Source organism: Panthera onca, chromosome E2 (assembly GCF_046562875.1).
Source record: "Panthera onca isolate mPanOnc1 chromosome E2, mPanOnc1 haplotype 2, whole genome shotgun sequence".
Taxonomy (NCBI): domain Eukaryota; kingdom Metazoa; phylum Chordata; class Mammalia; order Carnivora; family Felidae; genus Panthera; species Panthera onca.
The window spans coordinates 1,913,603-1,926,474 of record NC_138353.1 but is presented as its reverse complement, the minus strand read 5'-3'; the positions used below and the strand labels follow the sequence as shown (position 1 = coordinate 1,926,474).

Here is a 12,872-nt window from a genome sequence, read left to right as displayed (position 1 = left end):
AATGCTAACTCAAGTAACTGAAATATAGTTGTGGTTATCAAGTTAAAAAACGTACTGGAATATATATAAGTGCATTTAAAAATATGGACTCAAAGGGATGCCTGGGTGGCTCAGTCAGTTGGGCGTCCGACTTCAGCTCAGGTCATGATCTTGTGGTCGGTGAGTTCAAGCCCCACATCAGGCTCTGCGCTGACAACTGAGCCTGGAGCCTGCTTGAGATTCTGTCTCCATCTCTCTCTGTCCCTCCCCTGCTCTCTCTCTCTCTCGCTCTCAAAAATAAAATAAAAACATAGAAAAAAAATTTTTAATGCATAATCATGTACTCTTAAAAGGAATTGTTGAGATATGCAATACTTAAAAATGGAGTAAGATTTGTAAGCCAAACTTAAGGGCCTAAGGAGGCACTGAGCTTTTGGACTTCTGGTCATAACAAAAGACTATATTTACCAACCCCAAACACGTAAAATGGACAAAAGAGGAGACTGACCAATATCTTATTTTTAACTTTATTTTTATTGTTGACACTATTACAGATAGATAGAACAACCACAACCATATTAACAAACCAAAAACCTGTGCACAGAAACAAGATGAAGAAAATATATCAAGATGTTAACCACAGTCTTTGGATGGTGAAAATATGGGTGAGTTTCTCTTCTACATTTCTGTAACTTCAAAGTTTCTATAATGAACACATACAGTGTTTATAATGGTATATATGTAATAAAGGTGGATTACCAAAACACTATGATAGAGACCATTCGAGGAAACCAAGACAAAATATTTCACCATAATCCCACAACGACCACACAACTATTTAATTGTTTTCCATATTTCTTCCCATCTTTGACTCTATGTATACCTATCATTAACACCCTAATTATCATAGACTGGTGCACAGACCGAGATGTTAACAGCAACTGTTGCTGGGTGTTGGGAATATGGGTGAATTACTTTCCTTCTAGTTTTACTGAATTTTCCAAAGTTTGCTATGAGTATGTATTATATTTGTAATGGAGAAATACATACACAAGATTTAATACCAAAACACCAAAGGTCATTCAAGGAATTTGAGACAAAATATTTAACCATAATCCCACAATGACAACACTATTTTAATTATTTTCAGTATTTTTTTCATTTTAGACTTTATGCATACATATTTAACACTGTTATAATCACAAGCTTGTGCACTAAAACAAGATGGAGGAAATAGATCAAGATGTTAACAGTAGTTGTTGGGTGTTGGGAATATGGGTGACTTTTTCCTCTTTTCTAATTTACTATATTTTCCAAATTTTCCTCTGGGTATGTATTATGCTTGTAATGGAAACAAACATAATAAACTTTGTTATAAGAACACTATCATAAGGAACATTTGAAAACATTAAGATGAAAGTGTTTAACCATAATTCCACAAAGGTAACATAACAGCTATTCTGAATACACGTTTTGACACAGTTATAATCATAAACCTGTGCACAGAAACAAGAATAAACAAGATGTTGAAGAGTGTGTATCTGTCTTTGGAAGGTTGGAATATGGATTTTTTTTTCCTCCACTTTTCTGTATTTTCCAAGTGTCTGATGATGTGTTCAAATTATGTTCACAATGGAAACGTGATTATAAACTTTTTAGTAACACTACTATAAAGAACATTCAAAGAATTTAAGAAAATAATGCTCAACTATTAGCCTACGACAACAACAACACAACAGCTTTTGACTATAAGCATACATTTTTAATCAGTTATAATTGTAGTATAAATATAATTCTGTGTCCTGCTTTTTCCACTTAATATTCCGTAAATATATTTCCACGTTGCTACATAACTCTTGATTATCATTTTTAAGCAGCTGCATACAGTCCATGAATACCTTCACGTAATCGTCCTATTGTTTTGGCATTTATGTCATTCCTAATTTTTCACTAACATGAGATTGGAACGGACACCCTGTCATTTGGCAAGTTGTTTTCTGAAAAGGTTCTACCAATTAATACTGCCAACAGCGATCAACCCAAGTTCACCCTGATAACATCAACGCTGGTTCCCATCTAAAGGGTCCCCCTCCTGTGCTGCGGGGCCTCGATTCTCCTGTTTTCTTGGCTGTCCATTCCAACCTCAGGTCCTTCTATGCAGCTGGCCCTCACCTATACCAAAAAGGCCCCTTCTTCACTGCCCAGGACATCCTGCTCAATTCATTCCCACCAACCTGGGCTTCCCAGCCCTGCTTCCCATTTTCCCTTCTGTCTGCTTCCCCACCCTCCTAGATCTGGCGATGTATTAGGACTTCCTTCTTTGGCTTCCTCATTTCTGCTTCGTGCTCTCAACCCTACAGCCTTCCTCAACTTTGGCATTCCCTGCAGCTCTGACACACATTCCCCAAGCCCTAACCACGCGGATCTAGGAGAGGAAGATTTAGACACGTTCCCCCAGCACATAGGTTAATTTTGCTTGCTCAAATTATCTGCTGTTGTCTTTTGCTCACTTAATCTACAGATCCACTTTCTAAGGTTTTTTTTTTTTAATTTTTTTTTTTTCCAGCCAACTCAAAGCCAAAAAATTTAATAGTCATTATGCAAGGGGAGGGGAAGCAAAAGGAGTACAGGTGGTCCACAGAACAGGACACAGGAAACCTCAAGCTATGAGGTCAATTTGTGATTAAATGGAAAACTGAGGTGATCCGACAAACGTGACACTAGTGGATAGATAGCTCGGAGATACTTAGAAGGGCTGCAAGAGGGAGGAACAGATGGTAAGGAAACAAATTAAGGCTGCTGGGGAACCTGAGTCCATGTTAAGCTTAAGTTGACTGTAAAGAAAGCTTTTTTTGTTGTTGTTTTTTGTTGTTTTTTGTTTTTTTTTTTTTGATTTTTAAAATTTAAGTTAGACATGGGGGAGGAGGGTCAGACAGGTGAAGACAAGAAATCAGGTAAGCGATAGAAAGCTCTAAGGATACTAGCTCCTGGGCACCCAGGGTGCAGACTGACTTGTGGCAGTTCACACTACTGAAGCCACGATGCTACTTGTCACTTAAGGCAGGAAGCGCACACAGGAAGTGATGGAAGTAGTTAGCCTGCATCCTTATTTACAACACAAAAGTCTCTCCCTCTGGTTCTCAACCATCAGTAGGCACTACTGTGATCTAGTGATGGTTGCAACCCACTCTTTAAAGGCAAAAACGTAGGATTTATAGGGAAAAGCTTCAGTTTTTGTAAATTCATTATCAAACACACATCAGGTTGGTTAAAAAAAAAAAAAACAAAACTTGTAATATTTTAGCATGAGAACCACTGCAAGGTACAATGTGGCAACCAACCACTTTGGGTCACAAAAGGCCAATCTACATATTGTAAAGGCTTACACAGCATTAGGTTCCAAAGTGTTGGTGTAGACGAAATGGCTGAAAAGGAAGTTCAAAACACTTCTCTTTTCAAACAGCAAAGAATAAAAGACATTTTACCTTTCATGCTTACACTTTTACAGGAATACTTAAGAGTAAGGAATGACACACAATTACTCGAAACGATACCAATGGGGTCCAAATAATGCACAAGAAGTCTTTCTCAGAATCTAAGATGCTTAGAAATATATTCTAATTTGTTGCTCTCTTCCTCCTCCAAAAAAAAAAAAAAAAAATCCGAGTACCAGGTAAGGTACCTCTGCACAGTAAACTGTAACTGTATATCATATTAAATCCAAAGATATGTGATTACTGTTTTGCTACGATATGCTATTTTATATACACTGCAGGGAGCATTATATATAGGTTACAGAAATGTCATTTACAGTTGACTGGGGCGATTTCTGTAGTCTCAAAAACCCCTGGGGTTTTCCCTCAATAAGGTCACTCAGATGCAAGGTATGTGCTACAGCTTTCCCATATGCACACACTGGTGCTGGATGGGAGACAGCTGGATGGGGGAGAGCTAGATGGGGGAGAGCTGAGACCAAAGCAGTTTCCACCTTTGGTTTCTTTTTAGTCTGAGTTGTCTGATGTTAAAAGTCAGGTGTGTACGTGCCAAGGTAAGTTTCTTCTGACATTGTTATGGATTGGTCTGAAGTCTCTGGTTTAGTAAGGGTCAAGTTCTAAGTGAAGGTTTCCTAACCTTTATACTTATGTTCTCAGCCGGTATGAGTATTCTGGTGTCTAGCGAGGGACAGGCGATCACTGAAAAGCTGCCCACAGACATCACACTTGAAATACTTGTCATCGGCCCTGTCGTTGTCGCTGGTGCTGGTGCTGGCATGTTCAGTGTAGCGGGAGCTTTCCCCATAGACATTTCCAGGCTCAAATATTATCACCCTGGCATGGGTTTTCAGGTGCTCGCCATAGGCAGAGTTGGAAGCAAAGGTTTCTCCGCATTCCCTGCAGTCGTAGTATGGCTCTTCAACCTGAATCTCTTGATCTTCGCCTTCTTCTTCTGGGTCTTCGATCCCTGCCCCGTCTGGCTCATCGGCATCTCCCTCTGGCTCTTCAGCTCTTTCCTCTGGGTCTTCGATCCCTGCCCCGTCTGGTTCATCAGCATCTCCATTGGGCTGTTCAGCCTCTCCGTTGGGCTGTTCGGCTTCCCCATCTGGCTCTGCAGCCTCCCCATCTGGTCCCTCGGCCTCTCCATTGGGCTCGGCAGCCTCCACATTGGGCTCGGCAGCCTCCACCTCGGGCTCGGCAGCCTCCACCTCGGGCTCGGCAGCCTCTACGTTTGACCCCTGGATCCGCAGCACTTCTCGTGGAACAAGGACATTGGCTTCCACCTCCTGGGCTCCTTCTTCTTCCTCTTCTTCAAGATGAAGCTTCTGATGCTTGGTGAGAACGGTGTTATGAATAAAGGACTTCCCACAGTCCTTGCATTCATAGAATGGTGAATCTCTTTTGGGGGGCTCAGTAAGAAATGAAGTGTGAACAAAAGAGGCCCCATAATCATAGGGCTCGTCTTTCTCATGAATTCTCATGTGCTCTCTAAGGTCTGACTGATTGAGGAAGGTTTCTCCACATGTTTTACATTCATAGTGTTTCTCTTCGGTTTGACTTCTCTGAAACTCAGTAAGGGCTAAGCCTGGACTCACTGCATCTTCACTTCTCTGGCCCTGTTCCGGTAAATCCTCTCTGGTGTGAATTCTCATATGCTCACCGAGGACAGAGCCATGAATGAAGTCTTGTCCGCACACGTGGCACTGAAGGGATGTTCCTGCAGTGGGATTCTTCTGTGGGGCACGAGGCCTCCGTGGGTTGATGACCAGGGGCTGCACAAAAGGCTCATCATACCTTCTTTGGCCATAAAATTGATCTTGCTCGTGGATTTTCTGATGCTCAAAAAGGAATGAGCTATGAACGAAGGATTCCCCACATGCCGGGCATTCATAGAGCTGCTCTCCGATGTAATCTTTCTGATACTCACTGACAGAATGGGTGTGGATTACAGAATGGGTGTACTCGCGACTATCGATGAGATACTCTCTGCCATGAACTTTCTGATGATCCTTAAGGTCTGCACGATCTGCAAAGCCTAGCCCACAGTCCTTACAGCCATAGATTGCATCTTCAGGCTCGTCCTGCTCGTCCTGCTCATCTGGCTCATTCTGCCGAGGCTCTTCCGGCCGAGGCCCTTCAAGGCCTATGCCCTGAATAACAGTGTCTCCAAAGAGCTTCCGACCATGGAATTCTTCTCGGGCATAGATTTTCTGATGTGCACCAAGGTCTCCGATGGTGGCAAAGCATTCCCCACACTCCCTGCATCTGTTGCGCACTTGCTGTTCAGCGTAACTTGTCTGCGCTTGCTCCTCGTCATAACTGATCTGTGTCGGTTGCACCATGTAGCTCGTTTGTGCTGCTTGCTGTGTGTAACTCATGTGCGCTGGCTGTACAGCGTAACTCATGTGCATTCCAGAGTAACTCGCCTGCACTGGGTGTTTGGCGTAACTCGTTTGTGCTGCTTGGTCAGAGTACCTCATCTGTGATGAGTGTCCAGCATAACTTGTCTGTGGTTGCTGCTCAGCGTAACTCGTCTGAGGATCAGTAGAGACTAAGCTGCGAATTACAGAACGTTCGTAGTTTTTACTTCCAGAGGGCTTCTTTCTATCGTGAATCTTCAGATGCTCAGTGAGGTCGTAGCTACGAACAAAAGATTCTCCACACTCCGGACATTCATAGAATTTCTCTCTAGGGCGAAATGTTTGATGGTCACCAAAACGTAGGGAGTGAATTACAGAGGTCTCATAGTTCCTACGCTCAATGTTTTTCTTCTTCGAACGAGCCTTCTGATGTTCACGGACATTTGAGGTGGGAGTAGATGATTCGCCATCCTTCTTAAGTTCACTGGATCCCTGACTAGTTGGACTTTTCTGAGATTCCATATGGGATACACTTTGTATGACAGAGTCCTTGTAGTTGTTATTCTTACCCCCTTCATTAGGGTTCTCTCTGGCAGGAGTTTTCTGTTGCTTATCATGACGGTCTGAAACAGAAGTGGAGGATTCTCCCTTCTCTTCACATTCAACGACTTCATTTCCATTGCAACTTTTGGGAGGTTTGAAAGCAGCTACACTATGGATAACAGACCTCTCGTATTTCTTTCCTTCGGAGGTATTCTCTCCAGCGTGGGCTTTCTGATGTTCAGTAACACCTGAGCTTTGAATGGGAGACTCTGCAATCACTTTTGGTTTGCTGGGCCCCACTGCACTGTGACTCTTCTCAGCCTTAGCAAAGGCTAAGCTATGAATAACAGACCTCTCGTATGGTTTCCTCTCATAGACGTTTTCTTGAGGAGGAACCTTCTGGTTGTCATCAGGGTTAGAGCTGACGGTGAACGCCTTCTGGTCCTCATCATCTTCAGGTGGTCTTGTTATAGTATGACTCTTCTGGGATTCGGTGAAGGGCACGCTATGAATGACAGACTTCTCGTACCCCCTGCCTTCGAAGAGGTTCTTTCGAGAATGAATTTTCTGATGCTCACTGAGGTCTGAGCTTTGCCTAAAGGCATCCCCACCATCTGTAAAGTCATACAGCTTCTCTTTTGGGTACGTCTTCTGACGCCTTTTAAGGGACTGACCAGGAATAAATGTTTCCTCACACACTTTACCCTTACTTTCAAAGAGGTTTCCTCTAGTATGGATCTTCTGGTGTTCTTTCAGGGATGAGCTGTGATGGAAAGTCTCCCCACACACCTTGCATTCATACATTTTCTCTTTACCATACGTTTTCGGAAGATCACTGGGGGGTGGGCTGGGTTTAAAGCCTTCCCCACGCTCATTATCTTTGTCATCTCTACCATGGATTTTCTGGTGGTCAATTAGGGCGGAGCTATGAAGGAAGGTTTCCTTACACACCTTACATTCATAGAATTTATCTTTCCCATATATTTTCTGGAGCTCACTGAAGGTTGGGCTAGGCATGAATGGCTCCTCATACTCCTCATCATTACATTCTGCAAGATGCTCTCTAGCATGAATTTTCCGATGTTCGGCAAGCGCGGCACTCTTATTAAAGGTTTCCCCACACTCCTTACATTCAAAGCGTTTCCCTCCAGCCTGACTTTTCTGAACCTCACTGACAGCCACACTATGAATAAACGATTCACCATACTCATAGAGATTCTCTCTAGTATGCATGATCTGATGTTCGACAAATTCGGAAATCACACTGAAAGACCTCCCACATTCATCACACACATAGGGCATTGCCCCAAAATCAAGTGGCTGCGACTCAGTGAAGGAGGGGGCGCTAAGGCTGCTCATGCTCATGGCTTTTCTCATTTCACTACATTCAAAAGGTCTCTTCCTTGCATAGCCCTTCTGCTCGTGAGCTGAACCCTTCCCGTCTGTGTCAAACTGATAGCGCCTTTTTCTTTCAAGAACTCTCTTTTTGGAAACAAGACTCGAGTTAAAATTAAAGCCTCCCCCAAAGCCATTCCCTTCATAGCCCCTCTCCTGAATCACCGACTCCCTCTTGTTGAACGAAGCTTCCTTCCAATCATTGTCTGGCCTTCTGGGGAACCTCTGGGACCGATCGTTAGATTCCCTTGCCCGTCCTGATTTGGAGTTGCGCGAAACGTCCTTGATGAATTTTTCCATGATCACCCCGTGGGAAGATTCATCTTCACAAATTCCCCGCCGATGGGTTGACTTTTTGGTTTCAGGCATAGATTTTAGACCTGAAAAGAAACCCCAAGTGTAAACACTCCCTAATTCCTGTACCTGTAACACTGAGACTTCTGTGGTGATGGTGTGAATATAAAATGTAACAGGTCTACCAATACGTATGTACGGCTCCCATCTCATTAACTCAAATGGCCACTAGGTACAACCTGCCTCGTGCTTACCTCGACTGGTGCTTGGGTAGGCACTTCTCTTTGACCTCGATGAATGGCCCTGTGTCATGTGGGAGTGGCCGTCGTCTTCCGCAAGCTGAACCCCTGTTCACAAGAATGATATGACAGCTTATGCTCAAGCTGGGCACAAGACTCATCACCGTAAGATGGTGCCTACCTTCCTAGGAACCACTAAACAGGAGGTGGCCCACGCCCAACTCCTGGAGTGTCTTCTATGTGCAGTCCCATGTCCTTACTGTCCACTCCTCAGCCCATTCTAGCCTGAATTTTATTTTTTAATATGAAGTTTGTTGTCAAATTGGTTTCCATACAATACCCAGTGCTCATCCCAACAGGTGCTCTCCTCAATGCCCATCACCCATTTTCCCCTCCCTCCCACCCCCCATCAACCCTCAGTTTATTCTCAGTTTTTAAGAGTCTCTTATGGTTTGGCTCCCTCCCTAACTTTTTTTCTTCCTTCCCCTCCACCATGGTCTTCTATTAAGTTTCTCAGGATCCACATAAGAGTCAAAACATATGGTATCTTTCTCTGTATGACTTATTACCTGAATTTTAACTAATTCTCCTGATTCCACCTAGAAATCTGCACAGAGACCACTACATGTCCTGAAATTCAGTGCACCTTTTTCAGTCTTCACCTTCCTGTAATGAACACTTAAATCCTGACACACCTCTTTTTCACTGGCTTCCATGATTCTCTTCCTCTTTCTTGACTCTTTTCCTCAGCTGATCCCCTAACACCAGAGCTCCTTGAGGCTCCATTGCCTTGCAAAGCTCTCTCCCCTCAGTGCCAGCCAACTGCCCACTATGCTAGCCAACTTCAAGGGAGGTCCAAACTGGAACTCAGGATCCCATTCTAAGTAGGTATTTAAAAATCCTCACTGCCACCTCTCTAGAAAAAGTACCAACTCTTGTGGCAAGAGCCATCTCCCCATTCTCCATGACCTTGTACAATACACTCAATATACCCAAAGCCAGAATGATTTCTCAAAAACACATCTCATCATTTATTTCTCTGCTTAAAATATTCCAAAGGCTTCTTATCACCCTTAAAATCCAAACATATTAACATGGAGTCTAATGTCCTACAGCTTTAAGAGTCAGGTGACAAAAAGCTCCAGTAACTGGGTCTCTCTGCTTACCCAGAGAGAGCAGCTTCCTGTAGTTTTCCATGTTGTCCTGAATCGGGTTCTGAGGCTTCCTGTCCTCGGTCAGGTTCACAACGTCCTGGTATGACACGGCATCCTAAAATACCAAACACAGACCTCTCGATGGAGTCCTTCCATGGGTGCCCGAGAGAGAAGAATGCTGGCAACACGGGCGCTACACACACAGATATGTAGAAAGTGCGCACAGTGTCTGGGGTTCTGAGTGATCCAGGGCGAGTTTTACTACGGACCTACTGCGTACCTACCTTGGTGCTAGACTGTGAGGAAGATCCAAAAGACGTATGACACACATTCCTTGCCCTCATGCAGCTTATAATTTGGTTGGAGAGAAAAGACTCATGAAACAATTAGAGAACAATAAACAATAAAGTGGGGTACAGATAATCAGTGCTAAATGGGTTTGGTAGAGGAACTTCAGTGGGGCCTTAAGTGGGAAGACTCTGACACAGAGAAAGGGGGCGGTGGTGTGAGAGCTTCAACAGGCCAAACATGGACTACGCGTGGCATGTGCAGGGACGGAAAACGTGTTTCAGCGGACGTCTGGTCAGGAGGTGGGACTTAAGCCTCCCTCCGCGGTCCCACTGTGTCCTGTGTTCACCTTCACTGCACAACATGGGTACATGCTGTGCTCTTCCAGGTGTGGAGATGTCCCAAATAACCCCGATGGAACCTGAAGCACTGAATGCCTTCATTTCATAGCTGACTTTCCCACCTGCTGAACACGTCTCTAAAAGTCATTTTACAAGTCCCTGAATTACTCGGAAGAGTCTCCTATGCAGGACCTCACAGTACCTTTTCTTATTGATGCCCTAGGACATCAGCAGTCTCAGGGAAGTGTTGTCCCAGGGACCACGGACGGCACTGAGGCCTGGAGATGGACGTAAGGATGGACATAGCACCGTGGGAAGCCCACAGGTTTTGGAACCAGGGAAAACTCAAGGACCAAAGGAGGACTGTACCATTTCTGAGCCATGCAACCTTGGGAACAGAAATCTTTCTAAGCCTCAGGTTCTTCATCTGTAAAATGGGAGAGTCAGCAGCAACCCACCTTGCGATATTACGGGTGAGGGTTTTCTGCAATGGGACGTGTTGTTCAAACATCAAGAAGAATTACGTAAAAAAAATGTAAATTACTAAACTACTATGTAAAGACATTTTGATATTGAATTTATTACAGCTCCTTGCTGGGAAGTGGCACGGACACAGCCGTGTGAAATGCGGAAACAAGAGGGCACGCGTGACAAGATAAACCAGCACATACACTGGGATTTAGAGGAAGGCCTCATTGATGCAACTCCCAACATCTAGTGATGAAAAGCAAAGCCACAACCAAAACTGAGCAGAGTTTCAAAACTAGAATTCTTTCTGAGTCTGGGCTGAGAAGGCCTAGAACGACGCACAAGCTACAGAAGCTCAGGAGGCTCTAAAACTCGGGACAGGCACCCTATAGAGCAAACTGGCATCATTTTTGCTGGTTGCCCAGCCCCTGTCCGGTGGCAAGCTCAAGAGCCAAAGCTCCACTAGGCTCAGGTTTGCGACAGTATGTCCTGAGTCCCAGCACTGGCGTATTCTGCTACGCCAGCAGGGACACAGGACATCCGTAGTGAGAGGAAGGAAACCAGGGCTCCTGACCTGGGGCGTTAGCAGAGAGAGCAGAGGAGGTCAAGAACTTGGGAGGCTCAGGGAGTCAGAAAGGTCACCGTCCCCAGTGCTGAGAGACCCCATGGGCCAAGGCAAAAGGGAAGGGTTATTTTTCACACTCTTCTTTCCGTCTGCCTGAGTAAAATAAGAGCACACTGAATTTTGAACTACGCTGTTCTATGAAAGAAAAACAATGCTTTATTTAAGGTAAAGTTAATCTCCATAAGTGGGCGTCCCTATAGTGGCTCGTCACTTAGTATCTGCAGCCAAAATGGCACCTCAACTTGCAGGAGCGCCCACCGAGTTCCACTCGAATGGGTGACACCCGGAGAGCAAGCAGCTCAGAGAGTTACATGTGGCGCTAAAAGAGGATGAGGACTTCCTGCTCTGGGTGCTTCACGATACCATTCGTCTGCCTGCTGCCAGCCCGGCACGCCGGGTTAGGAGTGACCCGCTGCGGCTAGACTCTCGGCCTACACTGACCAGGAGCCAACCCTCACCGGGGTCGAGGAAAGGCATTTAAAGAGCAAAGCAAGACAAAAGCCAATTAGCAAACTCCTCTCATCTTTATTTCATGACTGTTTCAACACCCCCTAAATAACGGCTCGTATCGCTCATCCCTCTACAGACAAGTGGGAACGGAGCAGGGCTTGCAAGCCGTGCATGCACACCGCACCACATTCTCGGAGGTAAGGGCGTATCACAGAGCCTCTTTGTTGTCAAAAATCAAGCTTAAGAGTGAGTCTGTTTAGTATTTTTGTCTAGATTCCTAAAATTTTGGCCAATTTGGTTTCTTCAAATAAGATAACAAAATTAGTAGCAAACTAAGTGTGTCACAAACTTAGACAGTTTCCCTGGCACAAGGGACAAGGACATCTGGGCTGGAGGGACAGTCGCCTCCGACCCTACCCACCTTCCTCCGCATCCCTTCCCCTGTCACTGCTGCTTTGGGGTGCTCTGCTTCCAGCATCTGGACACTGCCGATTCCTCCCTCTCATACACACCTGCATTCCTTGCTTATCTCCCAGACAGGGGACCAGTGACAGAGATTTCAGGGTGGGATCCGAAGCCTTCCATCGGCTGATGCCAACTTCTGAGTGCCACTGCAGGAGTGCACTGGGGACCGATCTGAGCTCTCTGCTCGGCTGCAGGACACAAGACCCTTGTGGCCAGGCCCAACCCCACCTTGTGGCTGACTCAGCAATTTTGCCCTCGGGGTTCCGGCCTGTCTGGTTTTCTGTCTGGTTCCTGTCCCCGGGCCTTCGCCGGAGACCTCCTGACCCTACCTTCACCTGGCCTTCAGAAGTCAAGGGTTACTGCCTTCAAGATGCTTCCTTTCAGATCCAAATCCAAACCACTGGGACAACTGCTTCCCAGCACTCAATTTTTCCTTCCCAGAGCTCTGCGGAACGAGCATCACACGGTATCCCACGAAGGCTTATTTGTGGGACTGCTGAATTCCACTCTGTCGTTAAGGCTTGAAGTTTCCAGGGCATGTGGGGACCCAGACAACCTCAGACACCATGGCACTCCCTGACCGGGCGAGGTCCTTAGTGCTAAAAGGAGATGCAGGCTCCTCGCACTCGGCTCCCCTTCCTCTCAAAGCCCTTTCCACGCTGCGGCTCCCCTTCAGAATGCTGGGTCACGAGTGACCCTACTCCATACAGGTCAGCCCAGATCCCAAGGCCTTTTCCCCTCCACCGATCTCCCCAGCATACCGCCTCCTAAAACTAC

At 45.4% G+C, this 12,872-nt stretch overlaps 1 protein-coding gene across 6 annotated transcripts in view; it reads right to left on the bottom strand.

Moving 5' to 3' along the window:
- Positions 1–494: 494 nt before the first annotated feature.
- Positions 495–12,872, bottom strand: part of PEG3 (paternally expressed 3) — a 32,668-nt gene continuing 20,290 nt past the window's right edge. For all 6 annotated transcript variants that reach the window (XM_060652273.3, XM_060652277.3, XM_060652276.3 and 3 more), the window contains 3 exons: positions 9,471–9,573; positions 8,320–8,412; positions 495–8,151 (listed from right to left, as the gene is read on the bottom strand). In XM_060652273.3, the coding sequence (XP_060508256.1) occupies positions 4,127–8,151; positions 8,320–8,412; positions 9,471–9,573 (4,221 nt within the window). In that variant the 3' untranslated portion in view covers positions 495–4,126. The remainder of the gene's footprint in view (positions 8,152–8,319; positions 8,413–9,470; positions 9,574–12,872) is intronic.